At 47.5% G+C, this 24,664-nt stretch overlaps 1 protein-coding gene across 1 annotated transcript in view; it reads left to right on the plus strand.

The window, feature by feature from the left end:
- POU2F3 (POU class 2 homeobox 3) overlaps positions 1–24,664 on the plus strand; it is a 72,453-nt gene that overhangs the window by 34,823 nt on the left and 12,966 nt on the right. Inside the window, exons 5-7 of the mRNA XM_046638251.1 lie at positions 18,180–18,284; positions 19,532–19,634; positions 22,241–22,323. Of these exons, the coding sequence (XP_046494207.1) occupies positions 18,180–18,284; positions 19,532–19,634; positions 22,241–22,323 (291 nt within the window). The remainder of the gene's footprint in view (positions 1–18,179; positions 18,285–19,531; positions 19,635–22,240; positions 22,324–24,664) is intronic.

Here is a 24,664-nt window from a genome sequence, read left to right on the forward strand (position 1 = left end):
AGGTCAGGACTAAAGATGCATATTGGGGAGTCACAATTGAATCATGTTAACTAAAGTGATGGGAGGGAGTGAGGTCACCTAGAGAGGGTATGCAGAGTGGGATGGGGACAGACCTAGAGGAGAAGGAACACCAAAGGGACAGGCTGAGGAGTGAGTGCTTATAAATGAGACTATAGAAGGAATGGTCAAAGTAAGTCATTGGGCACCCTCCCCTGGAAGGTTTAATGAGATGGTAGGATGCTTGCACCTTTATGAACGTGACAGACACAAATACAGTCTGATAGGGGTATGCTGTACTGAGAGCTCAAAAGCCACGGTTTTCCAAAATGTTAAACAACTCTTGGTAAACCTCCAAACAAAATAAAATATAATCTTTCCTCAATTTACACAGAAAATGACATCCCTAGAAAAAAATCAGTGCGTATTAAAAGTGTGCAGGGCCGGCCCCATGGCCAAGTGGTTAAGGTTCTGCACTCCACTTTCAGCAGCCCAAGTTCATGGGTTCAGATCCCGGGTGCAGACCAACTCCACTAGTCAGCCATGCTGTGCAGGCATCCCACATAAAAAGTGGAGGAAGATTGGCACAGCTGTTGGCTCAGGGCTAATCTTCCTCAAGCAAAAAAAGAGAGGATGATTAGCAATGGATGTTAGCTCAGGGCAAATCTTCCTCACACACAACAAAGAAAAAGTGTGCAAAAGATACTTTGTGCTTGCATAAAAAGTGGAATTGGGTTCTGGGCTTATATGATTATAGGCAGGCTGTTTACTGACACAAATGTCTTGTGGGGCATTTGAAAGTCATATGGGACATGAACAAGGGTTTGTCATTTGTCCCATCTTCTGTACTGCAGGATATCTAGAATGCCTGCCCTCTGCCCAGGAAATGCAAATCGAGCCTCCTAATTATGAAGCCAGCCAGAAAAACCACCCCACAGATTTCAGAAAATGCCATACAGGTTAGCTGTCACCTCCAGTGAGGACAGCTGTCCTAGACCCGCTGTAGAGAGAGGTCACTTCTACCGGGAGGCAGAGAGAAAGATGTTCTCCTTGCTACAGCTCTGCTACATAGAAATATGAGGCAGCGGAAAGTGGAGGCTCCCTGGGCACTGGGAAGAGCACCCCAGAAATAACACACACAGCCTCTGCCCTCAGAGAACTTACTTGCTGTGCAATGAGGGGGACAGGTCTGAAAATTTCCAAAAAATGTCAGAACAAGGAGTGGTAAACCAGTGTGGCCTCAACAGGGAGTGAGCTGGCTTACTGAGTGACTAGGCAGCCACAGAGCGGAATTTTCAGGCAGGGGATAATTGGCGAGGTCAAAGGACTCCTTTCTCCAAAGTGATTTCCCCCAGTGTTGTCAAAATAATATAAAAATAATGATATTTATTGGATCCTGCCTGTGTGCCAGACACTGAGTGCCAAATGCTTTATAACCATTATTCCATTTAATGCTTGCCCTACCATCCATAAGCGGACAGGTCTGAATTTAAAGCCAGGCCTGCCAGACGCCAGACTGCATGGTTCTGGTGCTCCACACCCCGCAGGTCTCAGAGGAGGCAGGCCGACGTAGTGACTTGGGCAACCTCTCTGTGCCTCATATTCCTCATCCAGAGGTGAGAACAGGAATAGTATCTACTTCCTAGGCGTGTTGTAAGGATTATTTATAGTTAAGATTTATAACTTAGAATAGTCTCTGACATCCAGTAATCAATCAATAAACATTAGCTCCTATTATTTTCTGATGAATCAGAACCCATAATTTTCTCTTCCTCTCCTCCCTGTGGCTGCTGAGCTGGGCTCGCACTTGTTTGGATGGGCTGAGGATGCTACCAGAAAGCTAGCATTACCAGAAAGGCGATTTTTTTCTGAGATCCACGATATCTCAGTCTAAGCCCCCAGCCCCTAGGCTCCAGTGGGCAGAAGCTGATAGCTGTCTTTGCTTTTGGATTGGTCGGAATTTGTCCTCCTTTGCCAGCCACACTTGGCTCTTTGGCCCGAGGCTCAGATGTCAACAGTCTCCTGTTTGTGGCCCGGGCAGCAGCCCCAGTACTGGACGGACCCAGCCTGGTGGAGAGCAGGACAGTGAAGAGCAGGGAGAAACGGGAGCAGCTGTGAGTTCCGTCCCTAGCCCACCCTGGTTTATCAGACTGTCCAAAACATACCACACCACTGCAACGCCCCTCTGTGACACTGGGTCTGGGGCCCAGCTTCCTCAGGCTCCAGCACTGGCACAAGCCCATGGATGTGTCTAACTGGGGAGTGGAGACGGAATGTTCCAGAATGTTCCTCTCTGCTGAGGGTGGGGCACATGGAGAGTAGTGAGGACGTGAGCGGAAGAGGAAAGCATCTCTGGCCTCTCCCCGGTTCTCCAGGGATCACTAAGTGGGTTTCCTTTGAAGAGTTCAGTGAGTGGCCTTTGGTGGATGCAGACTCTGGGGACACTAACAGCAGGGCCGGCTCTTCCCCTCTCACGCAGGCGTCTCTTTGGTGCAGGGATCTTGAAAGGGAAGCTGGGTTAGGCCCTGGACAATCACAGAAGAAGCAAATACCATTTATTGAGCCCTCTGTTCCACAGGCACTGGGCTGAGCCCTTCCCAAGCAGTACCTCATTTAACCCTTACAGCAACCCCGAGCAGGAGCTTCTGTAATCCCCATTTTACAGATGAGGAAACTGGGCTCGGAAAGGTCGGGGACTTGCCTAGAGCCAGGATTCAAACTGAGGATGACGGGATGTGCTAGGCACTTTATATAAAGTTGTGTCTTATTTGTTATGACTTAATCTTTAGGACAGCCCGGTGAGGTGAGTAGTCTCATTCCCATTGTATAGCCGGGGAAGCTATAGCTCAGAGAGGTTAAGTAATAGCCAAGGTGGAGCTCAGATATACAACAGGCCTGTCTGACTTGACAGTGAACCAGGCTGCTTTTGAGAAAGAGAAAGAGCGAGAACTTCTGCCAATGAGACATCCCCCAGAGCCCCTCGTTTGACGTTTGTACGGTACTTTTCCACGTTTCCAGAGCCCTCTCCCTCCTACTGACTCCCCGACTGGGGCTTGCCAACTGGGATGGCAGAGATAGTATCGCAGGCTCGGGGAAGGCTGCCAGGTAAAGGGTGGGGTGAAGAAGGGTCCCACCCAGAGGGTTCCCCTGGCCCTGCGAGAAGCGCCTCCCTGGCCTGTGCGTGAGAAGGGTGCAGGGAGGGGAGGAGTGTTTGCCTGTGTGGATGCCTGCGGGGCAGGGGGTGGGGCCTGGCTTTCTCTTTGCCCCCTCGAGTCAGAGGGCTGTCAAGGCAGCTCTAGGAACCTGGAGAGTCTACTTCTCTCAGAATCACAGCTGCGGCTTTTTCCACCGTTTTCCACCTCAAACTTCCTTCCCCCAGTCTAGCCCAGTCTCGAGTAGATTTGGAGGCCACACTCAGGGCTCAGGAGCTGTTTCTACGTTCAGTTCCCTACCTGACACCAGGGCATGTCCCATTTCGTGTCCCTTTCTGCTTAACTCACGGAGGACTTCATTGAGCCAATAGGTTTTTCCTCTCACAATAACTATGTAAAGCGAGCGTTATAATTCTCATTCGACAAATTAGGGATCTGAGGCTCAGAATGGTAAAGTGACTTGCAATCAAGTGACAGAGCTGGGATTCAGTGCCTACCTGATAAGAGGCAGTATGTTCCGTGCTGATCGGTTATCCCCAAATCCAGATTATTTTCCTACCTGGAGCTGCCTTTATTGCCCCTGTAGCCTCCCGGGACCTCCACCGCTTGTGTTCAGATGAAGTGTCAGGCCTCCCCCCCACCCCCACCCCCGCCCCCGCCATGTGATCACAGAAATCCCTATGGCTCCCAACCCCCAAGGATCCTTGGTTCACATCCTGTTTTGCTTTTTTTTTCTTGGCCGTCCCTCCCCTGCGCTGGCGTCTTCTAATACTTTCCTGCAGACTTTGCTGTCATGCCCTGCTGCAGTTGTAGGCTGCGTCGCAGAGGACAGTGTAGTAGTCAGCGGTGCAGCTCTGGCATCACACAGACGTGGACTCGAATCCTGGCTCTACCAATGGGAGCTGTGTGACCTGGCCACTCGCCCTCTCCAAGCCTCAGTTTCTGCCTCTGTAAAATGGGGGAAACAATAGCAACGAGGATTAAGTGAGATCTCGAGTGTAAAGTGCCTGGGAGGTAGTACGCACTCAAGAAACAGGAGTTATTGTTGCTGTTGCGACACTGTTGTTCCAGCTGCCCCGTCTCACATCAGCCCGGCTCCAGTTTGCCTCTTCTTAGTTCCGCCTCCGAGGCTCTGGAGGCCTGGAGTTCACCTTTTTCCAGATGGCGGTTCTACCCAGATTTCTCCATCTGCTGGCCTTCCTCTGAGTGCTCTTACCTGTGCCTTTGGACCTGGTTCAGCCCATTACTAGAGCAATAATAAGAAAAACTAGCCAGACTCGGTCTGTGCCAGGTAAACATGGGCCTGCCTCACTGTACCTAAAAGGCTGGTTCCCGAAAGGTTGCACATAAGTCGAAGTTCTGTAAACTAACTCTTAGTTTTCTCCACCAAGAAAGCCTGCTATTTAAAGGACATTAGGCTGAACATTTTCAGAGAACAAAGAACGCCCCTTTACGGTCAGTTAGGGTTTACTTAAAGTGAAGTAGATATTAATCTTGCTCTTCCCCCTGATGAGATTCTCAAAGAAAGTGTGTGATCTTAACAAGGAAAGTTTTAAACTGTACCCCGTCACTGTGGATGTGCTCCTCTGAGGCCTGGGAAGTGGGTTTTGTAGGCCCCTTGTGTAGCTGGTAAACTGAGGTCTGGAAAGGTTTGGACACCCAGTCTCTGGGGCCAGACATTGATTCCTGCAGGGGCCAGTGGTCGAGTGATTCTGTGCCCCCAGCTCTGGGCTGGGACCCTCAGAACTGTGGCTCAGAAGAGCGATCAAGCCGCTAGGCAAGAGCCACCAGGCCAGGAAGTGTTAACACCACTGTGTCTGGAGGGGGACACAGTGCAGCTGTCTGAAGGCAAGGAGTACCCCCCTCTCTGACTGAACCAGAACCAACTTCCTTTCTGAGGATTTGGTGCTTCCCCTTACGTTCAGCCTGGCAGCACAAGGGCAGCTTTCTGGCTAATGGGACCCTCCCTAGAGCCTGGCTTTGCCCAGGGGCCTGGGAGGGCCAGATGCTTTTCTGGCGTAAAGCAACGTGGAGGGCAGTGGGACCTGGGGTTCAGGACTTTGTCCAGGATCTGGCAACTCAGCAAGGGCCCAGCCTCCTTACCATGGGTAGGTTGTCCCGTTCCTGCTCAGGTAGCCTCTGAGGAAATAGGATATGGGGAGTCCAACTTCACAAGAGGCCTCCAGTCCCCTCTTTCCCAGGTCCTAAGGACTGCCAAGTTCCACCTGAGTGCTCATAAGAAGCAATGAGAATTCTCTTTGAGAGGAAGGAGGTGTCCTGAATGTAGGGAGGAACAGGCATCTTGACTGTGTTTTGAATGAGCCCTGCCCTCACTCCCCATCTACCCATCAGGCTCTCAGTCATCTTTCCAAACTCAGCTCAGATGTCTTGTTCTCCACGTAGCCCTCCAGAACCTTGCCCTCCATCTTCTGTACCTTGATGGGCTTCTATTGTGCATGGGTCTGCCTCCCCCACCCCAATATTTAAGGGAACAGTTTATAAATATATATGTGTGTGTATATATATATATATATATTTTTTTTTTTTTTTGCTGGGAAAGATTCGCCCTGAGCTAACATCTGTTGCCAATCTTCCTCTCTCTCTTTCTTTTTTCCTCCTCAAAGCCCCAGCATATAGTTGTATATTCTAGTTGTAGGTCCTTCTAGTTCTTCTATGTGAGCTGCCACCACAGCATGGCTACTGATAGAGGAGTGGTGTGGTCCTGTAGCCAGGAACCTAACCTGGGCCGCTGAGGCAGAGCACACTGAACTTTGACCACTCGGCCACCAGGGCTGGCTCAAAAGGATTTATATTTTATTTATTACAGTAGAGCAGTGCCTGGCACAGAGTAGAGATTCAATATGTGTTTCCTAAATAAATGAGTTGGTGGATGGTTGGAATGAACCTACCTGCCTACCCACCCATCCCTCCATCCTGGGTGCCGTGAACTCCCATCTCTCTGCTTTTCAGGGCCTTCTATTCTTCATGCTGCTCTGCTCCCTGTTGTCTTTCTTTCTCTCAGCCAGTGATCTACAGAAACTCACCTCTTTTCCAAGGAAGGGGAGCTCGTTGGGTTTATGCAAATAGAGTGTGCAATGGGCTCCATCTAGTTGGCTCTGGTAAATATTTCCCAACTCTATCACTGGCTGGCTGGGACCTGAGAGCTGTCGGCTGAGGCGTCTCGCTTGTTTGCTCAGTGTTTGCTGGGTGCTAGGGCCTACCCTCTGGGGATCCAGGGTCTGCCTACAGGACTCTGACCAACTCAGTTTTTTTTTTTAATTTTTATTATTTTTTTTAAAGATTGGCACCTCAGCTAACAACTGTTGCCAATCTTCTTTTTTTTTTCTCCCTAAATCCCCCCAGTACATAGTTGTATATTTTAGTTGTGGATCCTTCTAGTTGTGGCATGTGGAATGCTGCCTCAACATGGCCTAATGAGTGGTACCATGTCCGCGCCCAGGATCCGAACCCTGGGCCACCGAAGCAGAGCACGCAAACTTAACCGCTTGGCTACAGGTCCAGCCCCGACCAACTCAGTTTTCTAAATTATTTGACGTTGGGAGTTCGGCACCGAGCTGTGTCTCCCAAGCCAGAACAGCCTCCTTACAAATGCCCCTTAGGGAGTAACGTGGCTCTCCTGGGACTGCCCTCTCCTGGCCGTTTAATGAAAACAGTGTGGTTGGGGGCAGCCAATGACACCTGCTATCACTGTGACTCTATTTTTCATCAACTATGGAGACAAATTTGGATTGAGTTCCTAACTCTGGCGTGAGTCAGAGACACATGGACTCTTAGAGCTAAAGGGTTCCTTAGGTCATCTGTCCCCTGTTCCCAGTTGTCTGGCACAAAGGCTTTCTTCTTCTTCCCTTCTATTGTGTATGTGGACACTCTTATTTATTCAACCTATAACATCTTATGACTAAGTTTTCACTGTCTGCAGTGACATTTTAAAAAAAGAAAATGTAGAGAATTTTGGGGGGTTGTATTTTGCTGAAGATTTTATTTTCCCTTTTCTCCCAAAGCCCCCTCTGGTACATAGTTGCATAAGTTTAGCTGTGGGTCCTTCTAGCTGTGGCATGTGGGATGCCACCTCAGCATGGCCCGATGAGCAGTACCATGTCTGTGCCCAGGATTTGAACCCGTGAAACCCTGGGCCACCAAAGCAGCATGCACGAACTTAACCACTCAGCCATGGGGCCAGCCCCAGAAAATGTAGAGAATTTTTATAAAGCTAAATATATTCAGTTTTTATAATCTGACATTTTCATTTTTTCGTGTTAAAATATTAATTGTATGTGATGCAATGATGGTCTGAGTAGATGATATTAGTTACTTTAATATTCTTTTTTTGGCAAAATAAAACAACCCTATCTAAACTCTCCAAAAAAAAATGGTTTACTTCTCAGGAGCCTCAAAAGCTTAGGAACCGGTGATTCCGGCCTAACCTATCTCCTGGCGCATGCATTGCACTGCTGACACCGTGTCAGTTGGCTCCTGGCCTCACGTATCTGGCAAGGCTCTCCCAGGGATTTTGGACTTACTACCCAGAATGCAGCCTACCCCAGGGTTGAGGGGGTTGCAATGTTAGGCCATCCTGTTAGACCCCAATCGACTTGCCTGTGATTGTCACCCCTATGGTTGTCACTCTGCCTGCCTCAGTTCCAGGGCCTGAGTCCATCCCCTTCCCTTGACAGCCCTTTGGTATGTGAGACGAGCTCTCACCCTGAAATCTTCCCCTTTCCATGTAAATATCTATAATTCCCTGGACGATTCCACATAATCGGGTTTCTGATTGCCTTACTTACAGCAATTATGCGCATAATACACGAACTCTTTCTTGTTGTAAAAAAATTTAGTAATAGAGATAAAAAAGAAGACTTTGGATCCCTGTTCAGTCTCAGCCCCCTTCCTAGAAGTAACTCCTATTATCAGTATGGTGTATATGTTTAGATGTCTAGATGTCAGTGTATATGTCCAGAAGACTTTTCTCTCTGCACTTGCATGGATATGAGTGCTAATGGAAATGTATGAATGTGGAGTCTTTAAAATGCGTATGTATGTACATATATATGTATGTATAAATTATACTGTATGTGTTTTTCTGAAACTTTCTTTTTGAATTTAAAAATGAGATTTATAGATTGTTTCACGGCAGTATACATAGAGTTATACGATTTTTGTTAATGAATGATCATATAATATTCTATGGTTTCAATGCAGTTTTACCTCTCCATTGTTCTATCAATGGACATTAGGTTGCTTCAAATATTTTTTCTTACCATGCCGTGAGGAACTCCTTGAACCTGTCTGTGTCTTGATGCCTTTATATGCAATCACCTGCCAATCACCCTCTTTAGGTATAATGTCCACAAGTGTACAACACTCGACACTCAGATGACATCTGGCTGGGCCAGAGCACAGTGGGACCGTTTGTTCATGCATTCATCCATTTACTCATTCAGCACATTTTTAGTGAGCAGGCACTCTATTGTGCCCTGATTCCAGTCGTCCCAAGCATAGATAAGACAGTAGTGGGCCTGTCCTCATGGAACTTACATGGTCAAGTAGGGAAACCTCCCTTGATAGTCTACTTCTGTTAGAACAGCCTATCCTACAGACTTTTTAAAAGATAATTATATCACACTGTCAACTTACATGGTCTTAGAATCAGTTAACACCTCTCAAGTCTTTTTAAATATAAACTGTTGCCTCAACTTGTACAGTTAATTTTCATATTCTAAGTAAAGAATTTTTACATTTGCTCCTGAGTTTTATCTCACTACTTTCTTCCCTTCTTTCCATTTTTTCAAGCTTTTCTTTTTAATCTTGATGTCTTTGTGCAAGGTACTAGCTAGGCCTGCTCCTCATATAGAGATTTATTATGTAAGCATGCTGTATCTTTATCCAAGTTCCTGGTAACACTGTTAGCAAGACTGGACCACAAGCAGAGTCCTGTGGCACGCCATTGGAGACGTCCCTCCTGGATGACAGTGACTTCTTAATCAACACTATCTCAGCCCATATGACCCCATCCTGGCTCCAGGGAGAATATATACATATATATATACATGTATACATGCAATAATTATAGGGTTCACCTGATCCTCACTCCTAGGAACCCTATATACAAGGAAATGAGCCTAGTTTGACATGACTTTTTAAGTCTGTGTGATACAGTGGAAAGAGGATTGATTCTGGATCCAGTCAGACCTGGGCTCAAATTCCAGTTCTGCCACTTCCTGGCTGTATGGCCTTTAGGAAATCATGTGACTTCTCTGAGACTCAGTTTCCCATATTCCAGGATCATTGAAACTATTTATGCATTAATTCCCCATATATTTAATAAGCACTTAGTAAGTAACAGGCATTCTGCTATGTGCTGGGCTGGTCATAGCAAGCAAGATAGTCTCCCAGGTAATAAATATGCAGAATCATTGTGTATGTGTGTATATATATACACACACACACACATACACACATACATACAAATAGATATAAACATACACACATACACAGATATGCATAGATGTGTCTGTTTATTGAGATAATGTGCCTCTAGACCTCTCAAGACTTCCCTTTCACCAGGCAAAAGAAGAAGCTCTACAACCAACTTTAGCTCCTTGTAAACTAAAATTTCTAGACAGATATATGAAATTTTGAGTGCTTACTATTTTTAATCTTAATTTTTTTCTAATTTAAAATTAAGAATTAGCTTGTAAAAATTGAACATTGCAGAAATAGGTGAGTTAGAAAGTGAATACAATCTGGAACCCCAGATGCCCTCCACTCCATCTATTATGAGCAGTTCAGTTGGCTGTGGACTTTCAGATTTCTTTTTCTGTTAGTCCTTTTAGTTCTGTGGTAATTCAAAAGAGAATTCCTGAAATAAACTGTCCTTTGTTATAAAGGATAAACCTCTAGGGGTGGGTGGAAATGCATTTTCTATCCTAAACACTCTCCATTCTGTCTCCTCCACTCTGGGGCTTGCTGTTTTGGCCTTAGGCACACCTTCACCAGTCTTACCTAGACTAGTGCAATGAACAGCTTTTTAACTAGTTGCCCCGCTTACAGTTGTACTCTCTTCAAATCCATTTTCCACGCAGCTGTTAGCTTAACTGAACTAAAGGAAAATCTCACCATGTCACTCGGCTTTACTCTAGTTGCTCTTTGCCCTCGGAGTCCGGTCTAAACTCCTTTGCACGACACTGCTCTTGCCCCGGCCTCTCCCACCCGACTTGTTTGTCACTTCTGAACGTGAAGCCCTGTTTTGCCCTGTGTGACTTTGGACAAGTTGCTCCCACTTCCCGGCGTGCCCTTCTTTGCCTTCTCCTGGGGAGGGAGCCCCTCTTCATCCTTCAGGGCTGCTCAGAAGGACTGTTCTTCTGAGGAGCCTTCCTTAACTCCCTCCCCTTTCTTGAGCTGTCCTCCGCTCTGACAAAGTGAATCGCAGCCTTTCCGTGCCACCACTGCACCTACTTCTGACTGCTATAAAGATTGCACTGCAGGTGATTACTTTTTACCTGACGTCTCCTAATCACTCTGGGAGGTCCCTGTTCATCTTTGGATCCACAGTTCCTCTTAGTATACAACAGGTGCATGCTAAATGTTTGTTGAACTAAACTGAACTGGGAAGGGACCTTTATAGGGCAGGAAACCTCTGTGTTTAAAGCATGCCACATGGAACACCATCTATTCCACTGCTTTTGGAGTGGACCTGGTGTCAGAGGGCCACAAGAGATGCCTGCTTTATAAGAGACAAGGACCTCAGCCTTACTGGAAGACTGTTCTTAAGGATGAAAATTACCAGGAAAATCATTTCCTTGCATTTATAGCCAATGCTTAGACTTTCAGAGGCAGGCTTCCAGGTCATAGGCAGTTAACCGGGAAATGCCAAAGAGAAGCCCATTTAGACTTGTTGCAAACTTTACTTTTGATAACTATGTGGGCCCCACGTATGTGTAAAAGTCTTAGGCTACACTTGTGGAAACGTTTACACCAACTCTGCACTACACATGAAAACAACATGGTGCACAGAGGTGGCAGGGTCAATAGGCACGTTTCTGGGTGGGAGCCCAATGGGGCTGACTGGCAGAGTGGTATAGGCAGAAGACGGGAGGGTCTGGAGGCCAAAGACCTGAGCAGAAAGTCAGGCTGTGCCCTTCCTGGCTGTGTGATGGTGGGCATGTTACTTCAATTCTTCTAGTCTTGATTCCTATATCCATAAAAACGGTCTGGTAAGACTATTTTCCTCATTGAATTATCATGAAGAATAAATGAAGATGCATTTGAAAGTGCCTTTTAATCTCTAAAGTGCTAAATAAAAACATTGCTTTCTCTTTCTTAAGCTGAAGCTCTTGGAACTAATCTGCGTAGTGCTTCACAGCGACAGGTTGGCACCGCGCGTGTATGTGCATGGGTGCGCATGGGTGTCCAGGACAAGCAAGGCATCTGCCCTTCCTCTCATTAGTTTCCTTTGGGACTCCATAGTAAATACACACTGGGATGGGGATTTTGTGGCATGGCAGAGCCTTCCCTTCCCCCACCCCCGACCACCACCTCTCTTCCTCATAACAAGGGAAGGAGAGAACAAATATCAACCCCCTGGAGTTAATTTGTACACACGAGAGTCAAAGAAATACAGATGCAGGTTCCCAAGCCATGTCCACTGTGTTATCATATCAAGCAGATGTGTGCTTTCTCTGTATCTAAACCTTACCCTGTATAGTAATTGAGAACTCTCAATGGGGACTTTCCTTTTGACTGAGATTAAATCTCAGAGCAATGAGATTAGGGTTACTACTGATTTATTACTGGAGCCGGAGTAGGCAACAGCCTCAGAGTGACAGAACTAGAGGACAGAGCAGTGCCAAAGTGCAGGGGAATGGACTGAATACTGGGCAAGGAGTTAGGGCCGTGGCTTGGTCTTTAGGGCTGGCTTGGCTGCAACTCTAGCTGCGTTACCCTGAGCAACTTATTTCCCCTCTCTGGGCTTCCGGAGTCTTAGCTATACAATGAACCATTGGGCTTGGGTGATATCTACATTTCCTTCCAGTTCTAATGTGGAAGGAAGGGAATCAACACCTGTTGAATGTCAGCCATGCACCTGGCATGATCTGCACTAAGCTATCCTGAAGAAACTATGATCCTATGACTCCATCACACACAGTAGTGAGAGTTAGGTTTATGTCGAAGAGCTATGGAGTCACATAGACTTGGATTGAAATCTCAGCTCTATTATTTACCAGTAGTGTGACTCTATGCAAGTTTCTTAACATCTCCAAGCCTCAGTCTTTTCATCTGTAAAATGGGTCTAGTGACACAGTTAGCATACTTAGATGCGCACAAGTCTCCTTCCACCCTGCCTTTTATACAATATAAATTTCTTAAGGAGATTCCATCTAGTCTATTTCCCTCCTTTTATGGAGGAATAATCTAGGCCTAGAGAAATGAATGAAGTAACTTAACATTAGATCATGCAACCAGTTGGAAGCGAAGATGGAACCCAAAGTCAGGTCCCCTGGTTGATTCTGAGCCTGTGCTTCTTTCCTGGATGTCTTTTTTTAATCATCCACTGCTCTGAAAAGGACAGCAAAGTCCTCCCATGATAGGCAGCCCAGATGTTTATAGAAGAACTCAGTGTGATGACAAATTGCATTCACACACCAGATATTTCCCAAGAATAGCCACTGGGCTTAGAAACAGTTTTCAGAGTTTGATTCAAGGACCGTGCTTGGCATTTCTTACCCCCCACCTCCCCCACCTCCTACCATTTCACTTATTTGGGGGCAGAACAGCCCGCTGTGCAGGTGTATCCACAGTTCTCTGTGGTGCTCCTCCCTGGAGAGTAGCAGCTCTGTGAGCTTGTCTACCAGGTAGGCTACAAGGAGAACCAGAAGACTCTGATTCAGAGGGGATCAGGGTCAAAAAAGGGAAGACTCACCATTCCGGCTCCCCACTGCAGGGGGACACTGCTGGCATTTCAGGAGGGTTGTGAAGTAATCATTGGTTAAAGTTGTTCAAGTCCTGGGCACCAAGAAATATTTGTGAGAATCTGTCCTCAATAAGGGCACAGCCCCTTCCCAGAGTTTTTAAACATAAACCTAAATTCACAGACTTCTATGCCAGAGAGAGAGGAAAACTTTTTTTTTTTTGGTGAGGAAGATTGGCCCTGAGCTAACATCTGTTGCCAATCTTCCTCTTTTTGCTTGAAGAAGATTGTCACTGAGCTAACATCTGTGCCAATCTTCCTGTATTTTGTATGTGGGATGCCACCACAGCATGGCTTGATGCACAGCGTGTAGGTCCGTGCCCAGGATCCAAACCCATGAACCCTGGGCCACTGGAGCTGAGTGCACGAACTTAACCACTAAACCACCAGGCCGGCTCCAAGAAGAAAACTTTTATGGGCTTAAAATGATGGAGTTTTTTTCATGCATGTGTCAGCACTAGCAATGCTATATCTTAAGAACTGAAGCCAAAGAACTAAATAACATGACTGATAAGCTCGTTGCATTTCCAGGGTAAATGCAAGCAGGAAAGACAAGGATGCCTCTTTGGAAAGTTTCCTTTCAGGAGTTAGTAACTCTAAGTGGCCCCAGCCTCCTAGGGAGCCGTTAGTCTATTAAAGGGCCCATGTCTCCTCTCCTCCATCACTCGTTTGTCTGGAAGTTGGATGTTGTCAGGGAGAAGATCCCAGTGTGCAGGGGCAAAGGTGCACAGGCTGGTCTCTCATAGGTCTGACGGGGGACTGGATGAGGCCATCTCCCCAGGCACTTCCCAGAGGCATCCAAAGAGGCAAGAGCCCTGGACACATGAGCAGCTGAGAGCCACTGAGGGAGGACAGCCCTCGAAGCCAAAATATAGCCAACATCTCTTCGGGGACTTCTAGCTTTCTTCACCTAAGATGAGTTACCTCCCTGCCCCCTTCCACCGCTTGGAGTATATTTTTAGTATATTTTCATGAGCAACATGTTTGCCAACCCTTTATAGATCAGTTACAAAACAGAAATTCTTCCTCACTGCTAAGGAGAAGTGTAGAAGGGAGAAAAAGAAAAAAATCTTGCCTGTAATTGAAGGCAGGTTGGGAGATGTTCAAGCTTTGAAATTCACCTTCTTGTGAAATGTTTATGAAACACTTTCCACAAACGAGTTATGCAACTGGGACAACAGCTTTGATCATTTTCATCGCTGATGATATGTTCATTAGTGTTGGGTTGTTTTCCCCCTGGAGAGGACCATGTGAAAATGTCATGGGGAGGGGGCTAAGGATGAGTACCCCAGTACCACCCCCCGAGCCCCATCACATGACCCCCAAACAGATGGTTAATAAGGAGGTCCAAGTGTATGTCTGGGCCAGAACACTGCCTTTTCCATTACCTATGGTCATATCCCTGGGACGTTTGTAGGATTGTTTTGCAGAAAGAGCACCGGGGAGGGTCAGAGAATGATTCCCTTGTTGGAGTTTTGCCACTGTCTTGTTATGTAACTTTCTGCTCATTTCTGAGGCTCTCTGGGCCTCTATGAGATGGGAAGGTAAACATTAGTGCCCACAGTGAAGCCAAGTAAAGCATGTATGAAGGATTTCCAGCTTCTCAGAAGGGGCTCTCTCCTCCCATGACAAGGCTACTGCTTTCTAAAGCAGGTGATGTCAGGGAGTTCACTGGGATTAGAAAAGATAATCACTCATGATGCCGTTTTACCTCCCTGGTCACTGCCCAAGACTCGGTGTAATACCTTTGCACAGTGCAGTGGGTGGAGAAGATCCTAAACTAACAAACCTTGTCTACTACATGGACAGGATGATCAATGGCTGTTACAGGGCAGAACCCTCTGTGGTGGCCCGTGTCCCCAGGGGTTAGTCCATCCCAAGCTGATCCTGGAGAAATATTCCACTTGTGTGAGGAGAACCCCAAAGGGACCCTGCAGTTGATCTTCATGATTCCAGGCAGCCCGTGGGTTTGGTTGGGTTTTCACAAATATGGGGGAATTCGGTTTTCATCCAATTTGCCTCCGGTTATCACATTAGAAGTCAAGGGGATCCAACAGAAGTCTCTCTATCGCATCTTCCAGATCCACAGCCAACACCCAGTTGCCTCGAAAGGCTCCAATCTTTTCCACTCGACAGCTGTGAAAGGGATTTTTTGATTTGTGAAGGACTTTATTTCTTAGTTTCTTAGCCTCTGAACTCTCAGAGAATTGTCGGCAAAGCGTATGGGCGGCTGATGTACCTGCTTCCCCTCCTCTTCCAGCTCTGCCCTTTCTGAGACCCACCCATGCACCCAAGCAGAGACTTTAGAACTTGTCATAGAAAAAGAAGTCTTCTTTATTGTCTTTCAACTGGGTTTGTTTAGGATTGTCTTCTTTGGGGGTTACTCTCAGCAGCTCACAAACAAGGGGTAATGAATTATGAAAAACAAGAGAGTAAAATGTCGACAAAGCAAAAACTCAGAAGAATAGCACACTGCATAGTCAGAACGCCCCGGACTGCCCCCTAAGGAACTTTCTGCTATCAGGCACTTCGTTTTCAGACCTGGGAGGTCGAAAGTGCCCCTTGAAGAGTTTGGAGGGCAATTAATCCAGGAAACAGATGAAAGGGTGCGTTTTCTTTTATGATGGCGCTGGTTTCTGAAATTAAGTGTTGCAGGAAGACCTGGCACTGATTCTAACAGATAGTGCCTGGGTTGGAGGCAAAGCACATGTTTTCAAGCTCTGTCATAGCTGCACCTCCTTATCTCTCCATTGCTCATAATAAGTCTATAAAGGAAGCCTGACACTTGCCTCGCAGCTGAAGCTGTGCCAAGCTGCCTGCGGTGGTTCCACCACTGTGGTTTCAGCTCCAATTTTCCATGTTCTCCCCCGTCCCCCTTCCTCCATCCTGCCTCACCTGTCCCCACTCTAGGACGAGGGATGCCCTGGGGCAGGAGGGGGATAGAGAGGGGAGATGTGGGGAGGGGAGGCTGGCCAAAAAGGCTTTGCTTCAATAAAGTCTCCTCTTGGAGCAAACCTTAAGGGTGGCGGTGATTTTAAATAAGTAGTTTATCATCTATTTCTAGCTTTCTAAAACTTGCTAACAAACGTTTCCCTGGAATCCCTGTGAAAACTCTAATTTTCGGGGGAAGAACTAGGATGCTAGAGCTCCTTAGATAGAGATGCCTAGTGTGGTAGGAAGAGCTCAGGGGCATTGGGGATAGGGATTGGGGCTGTCCTGGAGAGCGTGTCCAGGTGGCCGTGCCTTTTGAGTTTTCCGAAAGTCTAGCTCTGCCCCTACTATGCTCCTTCCTATCTCTCTCCCTTCCTCCTCTTTGCTTCCAAGGCTCCAGGAGAGTCTCCTTGGGTGAGAGGAGAGGAAAGGAATGATTTGTAAACACTGTCCCTGAAAGAAGCATCCTCTTACCAATTCTGGTGCAACAAGGGCTTCTCGGTGCTGTTTAGATCTGCTTTCTCTAAGAACATGACAGCAACCTGGACTAGCCAGGTCTGCCAAATGCACTAGGCAATTAGAATTGATAATTCCATTTTAGGGCTGAAAGAGAGAAAAATCATAGAGAAGCGTATAACAGATGGAGAAACCAAGTCCCCTAGAGGCTAAATGATCGTTCAAGTTTACATAGTATGTTAGAGTCAGAGTTAGGACTAGAAACAAAGTCTAGCTCCCTGTTAAATGTTTTCCCCGATGTATCCCACTGGAGACCGTGGAGAGATGGGTTGTGTTTATGTCTTTTATTCAATTAACAGGCAGTGGGTTCCCACTATGTGCAAGGCACATATTTAGGACATTAGCTCCCTCCTCGGTCTCAGTCACTCTATAGGATCTTCCTAACTCTCCAACTAAAGGGAATTCTTTCTTTAAGTGTTCCACAGCACCATTTTCCCACAGAGATTAAGCACAAGTATAGCTGTTAGTATGAACCTTTAACTTGGGTTAAACTATAGAGACAGGAGAGATTCTGGGATGTCACTGACATTCCCAGCACAGACCAAAAAAATGCTTTTAGCAGGATCTCTATGGCCAAGAGTTTCCATCAGAGGGTCTCCCCAACGTCATTTATAGGGTATGGTCTAGATCCCCTGCTCCTTGCCATATTATATGAATTCAAAATCGCTTGGCTCCTCCGCCCCACAGCCCGCAAATGAACTTCCTGAAAAGCTGCAAGAGTGAAGCTGTTCTCGGGGTGGGAGGAGGGGTGGGCACAAGTTGTGCTTCCTGCCCTGCCCTTGGACACCTGGGAAACCCACGAGTGGGTGGGTGTGCTGTCATCGAAGGGTGCTGGAGGCTGGGCAGAGCTTGGAAACCACCACAGGCCCCTCAGGCTGCAACTGCAGCAGCGACTGTGAGGGAGACATGTCCTTGCCTGTAGGGAGACAGGCAAGGACTGTCACCAAAGCCACATGGGCAAAGAGGGCTGGCTACGGAGGCAGCTTAGCACGCAGAGGATGGAGGAGTGTGGAAAACAAGGCGGGGATGGAGGGAAAGCTGGTTCCCAGACTTTGGGATTTTGTGTACCTGGAAAATAAAAAACAGAATATAGGGGAAGTTGATAAAGGGTCGCCAATTTTTGTACTTTGTGAGGTGGGGAGTTTAAAAAATGCCATTTAGGATCACCATCACTTCATAGAAGAAATTCTGACATATCCCCCCAAGAAAAAAAAAAGTCGTCTCAGAATTTTAAAGAAATTTTTTCAAGTCACTACAATATCCTTATTTTTTCTCATTTCAATGAGAAGAACGTAAACTGCCCCATGTATGGGCATAGACTCCAGAATGGTGTTTGGAAATAACTGAGCTAAGTGGATTCCCCATCTTGCAGATTATTACTCCAGAGGGCCCCTCACCTCTGTGTCTCACGAGCTGCCCTGGCCTGAAGGGCACACGCACGCAGGAAAATCCAGCTGCAGCCCAGCAGGCACTGTTCTAGCTCTTCACTCTCCCAGCTTGTCACTCAGCTTCCTGCCTTGCTCTTCTCGAAGTTTCCATTTCCGTCTGCCTGGGCAGGCCTAGGACTGATGCTCTCCTCGTGCCTCCACTTACAGATTAAAACTGAGGACCTCAGTGACTCCCTGCAGCAGACCCTCTCTCATCGGCCATGCCACCTGAGCCAAGGACCTGCCATGATGGCCGGAAACCAAATGTCTGGGGTAAATGCCAATCCTTGTCAGGTTTATCTCAAGCCTTCTGCAAACTGCTTGATCTGTAGATCTGGCTCTCAGTGAATCCATACTGGTCTAAAGAACCCCCTGCAGGGAAGGGGAGAAAGGGGTTGGGAGGCCTGGGGTGCACATGGGCTTACAAAACATCCTCTTAAAGCTGCAGCTTGGCTGGTTATGTGAAGAGGGAGGTCTCTGCCTCGCTGGGAGAAAAAGGAGCCAATCTTGCCAAAATGGTGGACCTGGCAACTACAGGGCTGGCGTCTTCCAGCCGTATTCAGAGGAGCCCTATGATGACACCTACTGCTACAAATACAGAGCAATTCTGTCCCCAGCGGGCCCACTCTCCTCCCTTCTCCAAGGTTTTACATCAAAGCCAAAGTAGAACAGGGTGCTGGTGCGGGGCAGAAAGAGGCATCCAGAAACAGTAACGGCCAGTGTCTGAGAGGGCGGATGTCCATGTGGTGTCCCCTTTCTTGGTCTGGATGACCTGGGGAAGAAAGAGCCATCCCTCCTCTGGAAATATTTAAGACTAGAAGGTGCATCCATTCCTTCCCTGCTTCATTCAGCAAGGGTTCACCACGTCTATCGCACAGACCTAAGCTCAGGCCTGCAGGGTCACAGAGCCCTGGGGGCGTCTAGATCTCAGAGCACTCCCAGGTCCCCAAGTATTGGGACTAGTATTTCCCTTTTTGGGGTTGGCGGGAGGAAATCGGGGGAAACGGACTTTCTGTTTAGTCAAATTGGTTTTATTAAGAACTAATAACCTGCCCCTTCCTCCAGGAAAGGTTCAGGCCCAGGAAATGGCCAAGACATGGCTTTTAGCATAATCAAGTGGCGTGAGCTTTTAAAAAAATAGTAACAATGGACAATTGGGATTGCACATCACTTCTAGGGTAAACCTTTGAGATGTATAATACCCAGTCAGTGCTCTCAGGGCATTTACAGTCTAGTTGGGAGACAGGCCTGACTCACAGAAAAGCTAAATAACAAGGCAAGGTCTAAGTAACAGTAGGTTGCAAGGCACTGCCTGGCCAAGTGCAGGAGCTGTAACAACACCAGCATTAAGGGAACAGCTACTATGTGCCAGACACTGGGGTTACACAGAGGCATAAGGCAAGGTCAATGCCCGCAAACTCTAAGGGTGTGGAGGCCTTTGGGACAGACGGGCAGCAGGCAGATGGCACTGGTCCCCCCAGCTTGTAAATTCTGTGATATGTGTATCTCCTCGCGTGTAGGACATGACTACCCTCCACCCGCTCCAGCAGCTCGTGCTGGTTCCTGGCCACCTACAGTCTGTATCCCAGTTCCTGCTATCTCAGACCCAGCCTGGGCAGCAAGGTAAGAAGCTTGGGGCTTTCCACAAGGACCGAATCCAGTAAAGTGTTGCTGCTGCTTGCCCAGTGGGGATGCCCAAGTGTGGGGCGTGGGGAGTGGCTCATCCCTCTGGTATTCAGACCAGCTTGTCCACCTTGGGGCCTGAGGTAGGGACCCTGGGATTGCCCCTCCAGACTGAGTCTCCCCAGCCTCGTGCTTGGTCTGGCCCACCACTTCAATTTCATAGAGTCGAATCTGAAGGTGCTAGGGTGGCAGGAAGCTGGGGTATACAAGGAAGGAGGAGCTCCTTGAGAAACACAGTACAGACAAGTCCCAATTCCTTGGAAATCTCTCAGGGAACAGTACAAAGAAGGAGGCACTCCTTGGTTGATGTGGTATATGACAAGTCCCAATTCCTTGGAAATCTCCGGGAACGGATTCAGACTTCACCTCTGGGAAGCCCGACTGTGGTTCTATTCGGATAGAGCGGCAGTGCCACCCACAGGCTGTCGAGAGGGTTTTCAGATTTTCTTTGGCAGGGAAGTTGCTACCAGAGAACTTCTCTTTGGCCAAGAGCAAAAGAGACAGAATATTCATAATATTAGCCAACATTTCTTGATCATGATATGCCAGGAGCTCTGCTGAGTGATTTTCCTGACATTTTTCAAAACAACCTTGTGCAGGGGCTGGCTCTGTGTTGTAGTGGTTAAGTTCAGCACTCTGCTTCAGTGTCCCGACATTCATAGGTTTGTTCCCGAATGTGGACTTACATCACTCGTCAGCCATGCTGTGGCGGCAACCCACATACAAAGTAAAGGAAGATTGGCACAGATGTTAGCTCAGAGCTAATTTTCCTCAAGCAAAAAAAAGAAGATTGGCACAGATGTCAGCTGAGGGCTAAGCTTCCTCAGCAAAAAAATAAAATAAAATACTGTGTATAGGTAGTCATATTATGTCTCTGGTGACCTACCAGAAGGTTCCAGATCAGTCTGTCTGAAACCCATGTTCTTGGCCGTTGTACTGTCCTGCCTCTCTCTCTCCCAGCTCCACTAACTAGAGCCAAAAGTGGTGGAGGAATTATAAGCTCCCCTCCATTGTACAAATCCCAAGTAGAGGCTTTGGGAACCCAGAATCCAAAGAAGATTCAACTCTTCCAAAATTGTAGTCCCAAACCTTAATTTCCAAGTCATCTCAGAGTGTTATTATGATGATGAATGAGAACACATTTGAACCTTTAAATATTAGCTAAACAATATATATCATATTCTTGGAATAGGAAAAGGAAGATAACAGTTAATTCAATTTTTGGGGAAGATAGTGATGTGAAAAATGGCTGAGGCATATAACCAATGAGATCAGTGTATGAAGCACGGGGGAGGGGGGGAACCTAGTTCAAAATTTGGAGTCAGAAAAATTCATTGGTAAAAAAAAAATCACTTATTAGCTGTGTTTCCTTGAGAAACTTACCTAACCTCTCTGAGTTTCCATTTCCTCCTTTATAAAAATGGAATAATAGCAAAACTCTACCTCACAAGGTTATTGAGGGTTATTTGAAATAATGCATGTGAAAAGGGTTTGTATATTTCAAAACGCAATACAAATATTAGATTACTATTAGTAGTCAAGCCTCTGGACTCCCAGTCCAGGGTTCCTTATAAGAGCTTTGTGCCTATTTATCTTAGTAAGGAAAAATTAAGCCCTGACTTTTTTAGGCTGAGGAGTATAAAGGTCAGCATCAGGAGATGCTGTACATCGGTGACCCAAAACAGCTTGGGGACAATAGACACCCCAAGGTTCTGCTCTGTGCTGAGTGATTGGGGTGACCCACCCCATCATCTGCTGTGGTAGTTTGATGGCCCCATTCCCTCAGTGAAAGTAAGAGTTCCTGGCTGTGGCCCTTCCTAAAGGGAGGCCACTGTCATGACCAGCAGCCGGGCAGAGCCCTTCATGGACAGTTTTCCTGGAGAGGGAAAGAGAAAGCCATCCTCAGGCAGTGCAACGAGCAGGTGTAGTCCACACCACCAGAGAGACAGACTGAACTTCCCCACACTTGGCCTCTCATCTTCCCTTACTCTCTTAGCCCTTTCTCCCAAGTGTAAAATGTCCTGGTTCTGCCAAGAGCCTCTGGCCAATGATCCACTGCCCTTTGGAGCTGTACGGCCCCATCTACTTAGTCTGACATCTTTGCATCTTTGCCTGCAGAAGTAGCCATCCCAGCTACTTCTGCAGGCAAAACGGAAATCCTCAGCTCCAGCTTGAATTCTTAGCTGTCACTTCCCGCATCTCCTTCCGTCTTGGATTTCTTCAGCCCTGGTTATCAGATACCAGAGCAGACTGTCTTCATCCTCCTCAGCCTTGCACCACTCCAGGCAGGCAGGCAAGCAGAAGGACTGGTTTGGGGACTGCTGTTTACATCTGTTTATCCCTGTGTCTGATTCGCCTCCAGCTGTGTGTGGCAATGCCTGGCAGTGCCCGTGGGGGCCTCTCCACGGAGGCTTGAGGTGGGTCAAGGGACCTGATTAGGTAGTAGGGGGTGGAGACAGCTATTGTGGTTCCAAAGTTGTAGAGCATGTCTTTCCGATGGCCTGGATTTTATTCCTTTGTTCCTTTGTCCCTCCCCTTTCACCCAGGTCTGCAGCCAAATCTTCTCCCCTTTCCACAGCAACAAAGCTCGCTCCTCCTCCCGCAGACGGGGCCTGGCCTGGCGTCCCAGGTAAACAACCACATTGTTCCTGTTTCCTCTAGGAATGTCTCAGCTCCTGACAGAGTTAAGCTCCCTGGTTTTGTTGGTACACTTACCCCTCTGGGAAGAGGGAAAAGCCAGGGTCTATTCCTGCTGGCACACGAGGACATTTAAGCCGCAGCCAGGGGAAGTGATCGGCCCAATGTGACTGAAGGAGCCAGAAGGAGAACCCAGAGATTCCAGCTCCCTGGCCAGCCTGCTCAGTACTGCGGCCACTCCACTCCAGCCCGATCAGGCCCTAGCAGCACTCCTCTTAGAACCATGGGTCAGCTGACTTTCCAGGGATGCCAAGGTGGCCGCCAGCCCTGGCTGGGTGCTCTTAAGCCCCAAGGCAGAGACCAGAGTCCCATAGATCTCATGTCCCCAGACCACAAAGTCAGTGTCTCCCACCTCTGGGCCTCTCTTAAGATCTACTATCCGAGGCTGCATCCTGCAGTGGGCACGTGTGCAGGTCAGGAGCACTGAGGTCTGCCAGAGAGGCTGTTTGCAGAGCTGCGTGGTTCCCTGCACCACCTGATTGCCAATTAGAAAAAAAGACACCTCTTCCTCCAGCCAGATGCCGCCACATACCAGTGTGTCTGGCTTGGCCAGGGCAGCAGAAGCTGTGTGGTAGCTGCCACTCCTCCCCTCGTCTGGGTGCCCCGTGCAGTTAATGACCTTCACGGCTGTGCAAGATGGCTCTGCAGAGATGGATGTGCAGAAGAGTTGGGAATGACTGCAGAGATCCTAATGTCCCTTCTCTGTGCTAAGATCCCCATGGGTCAGGAAGGGCCAGGATTTTAGAGGGCTAGAGTACACTGAAGACACCTGGAAGGGGGGAGGGTGCCCTCTACTGGCTAATAGAAATGGGGACGCCAGAATCGTAAGCTTTGTACTTCCTCCTGACTGCTCTCCTCAGAATCATCATAAACTTAGGTCTGGAACAGATGTTAGGGAATCCTCAAGTTCAACTCTCACATCTTATGTGATGAGAGCCGGGAGAGGCCAGAAGCAGGGAGGCTGTTGAGAAGGTGATTAAGATCCTCCTGGGCAGCGGTAAGCAGGGACCGGCTTAGGTTTGTGGCAATGAGAACAGAGAGGAGGGGATGAGTGAGGAGATGTTTAGGGAAGTTGGGTCAATGCAGTTCAGCTCCTGATTGCATGTGAAGAGGGGAAGGAGACGGTCTAGCAAAGAACTCAGTAAGTATTTGTCAGATGAGAGAACAAATGAATTAATGGAAAGGAAGGGGCTCAAAGAGGACTTAGGCTTTGTCCTGAGGGTCTGGTCTGTGCCACCCCCTCCCTGCAAACAGGATCAAATCCGTAATGGTTTCAAATCATTCTGTTCTAAAAGACCCTGTATCAGGGAAAAGAATCCTTAACTTCTCTCTGGTCCTTCTAACTTCCTCCTCATAAGGATGCCCATCTGAATGGTAGACCTGAATGTTTTGGAAGGAAGAAGGAGTAAAGCTGACCCCAGCCTAGGAAAAGAGTAAACTGGGAAGAGAGAGAGGAGGATGGACTTAGGCCAAGTTATCCACATGGTCAGTGGCCCCTGTTCGGGACACAGTGTCTGGACCCCTAGGCCTGGCTCCCACTCCCACTTTGTGGAATGATAGATATCTTCACTTCTGACCCCAAATGGGCGCAACGTGGCTTCCAGGTTTAAGGGTCCCTTTTCCTATGAAAATAAACTAAAGAAAGAATATCTCCTGACAACTAGGAATGAGATCAAGATACATTCTGATAGCACTGGGATACCTTTGACATTTTTTCAAAAGTGAAAAACACTCTCATGAAAGAAAATGGTGGTTTAGAGAGTAAAGTGACAGTCACAAGAGTTTGAAATGTTATGCAAATTCTATTAGTGCAGTGACTATCCGATGCCCTCTGTTATCTTCCGTTAATGCCTGTCGAACACCTCAGTTACTTTGCTTTGTGGAAAAGAACAGGCAAGGCCAACCCCCTTTTCCCTGTCCCATTCTGAGATTTGGTTTTGGAATCTTTGTAAACAACCCAGGTTGCTCCTTTTATGGTGGAAAACTGAAAGAAGGAAGTCACCTGCTCAGAGTCAAACATTGAGTCATAGGCCAGAACCCAGAAAGGTCACTTCCCTGCCCCACATTCCTTCTGCTTCTACCCCAGCTAGTCTAGCTATTTACTAACCCTTCACAGAAGCTCCAATTTCCACTTTCAGCCCACTGAAAAAATAGGAATCAGATGTCCCCAGGGATCTGTCATCCTCTGAGTGGGCCTGTTAGTACAAAATATCAGAAAAATGCCATCTGATCTGTTGACTATTTGTGGATCTGCTTGGCGTATATTCCCTCTT

This window comes from Equus quagga, chromosome 14, assembly GCF_021613505.1.
Source record: "Equus quagga isolate Etosha38 chromosome 14, UCLA_HA_Equagga_1.0, whole genome shotgun sequence".
Lineage (NCBI taxonomy): Eukaryota > Metazoa > Chordata > Mammalia > Perissodactyla > Equidae > Equus > Equus quagga.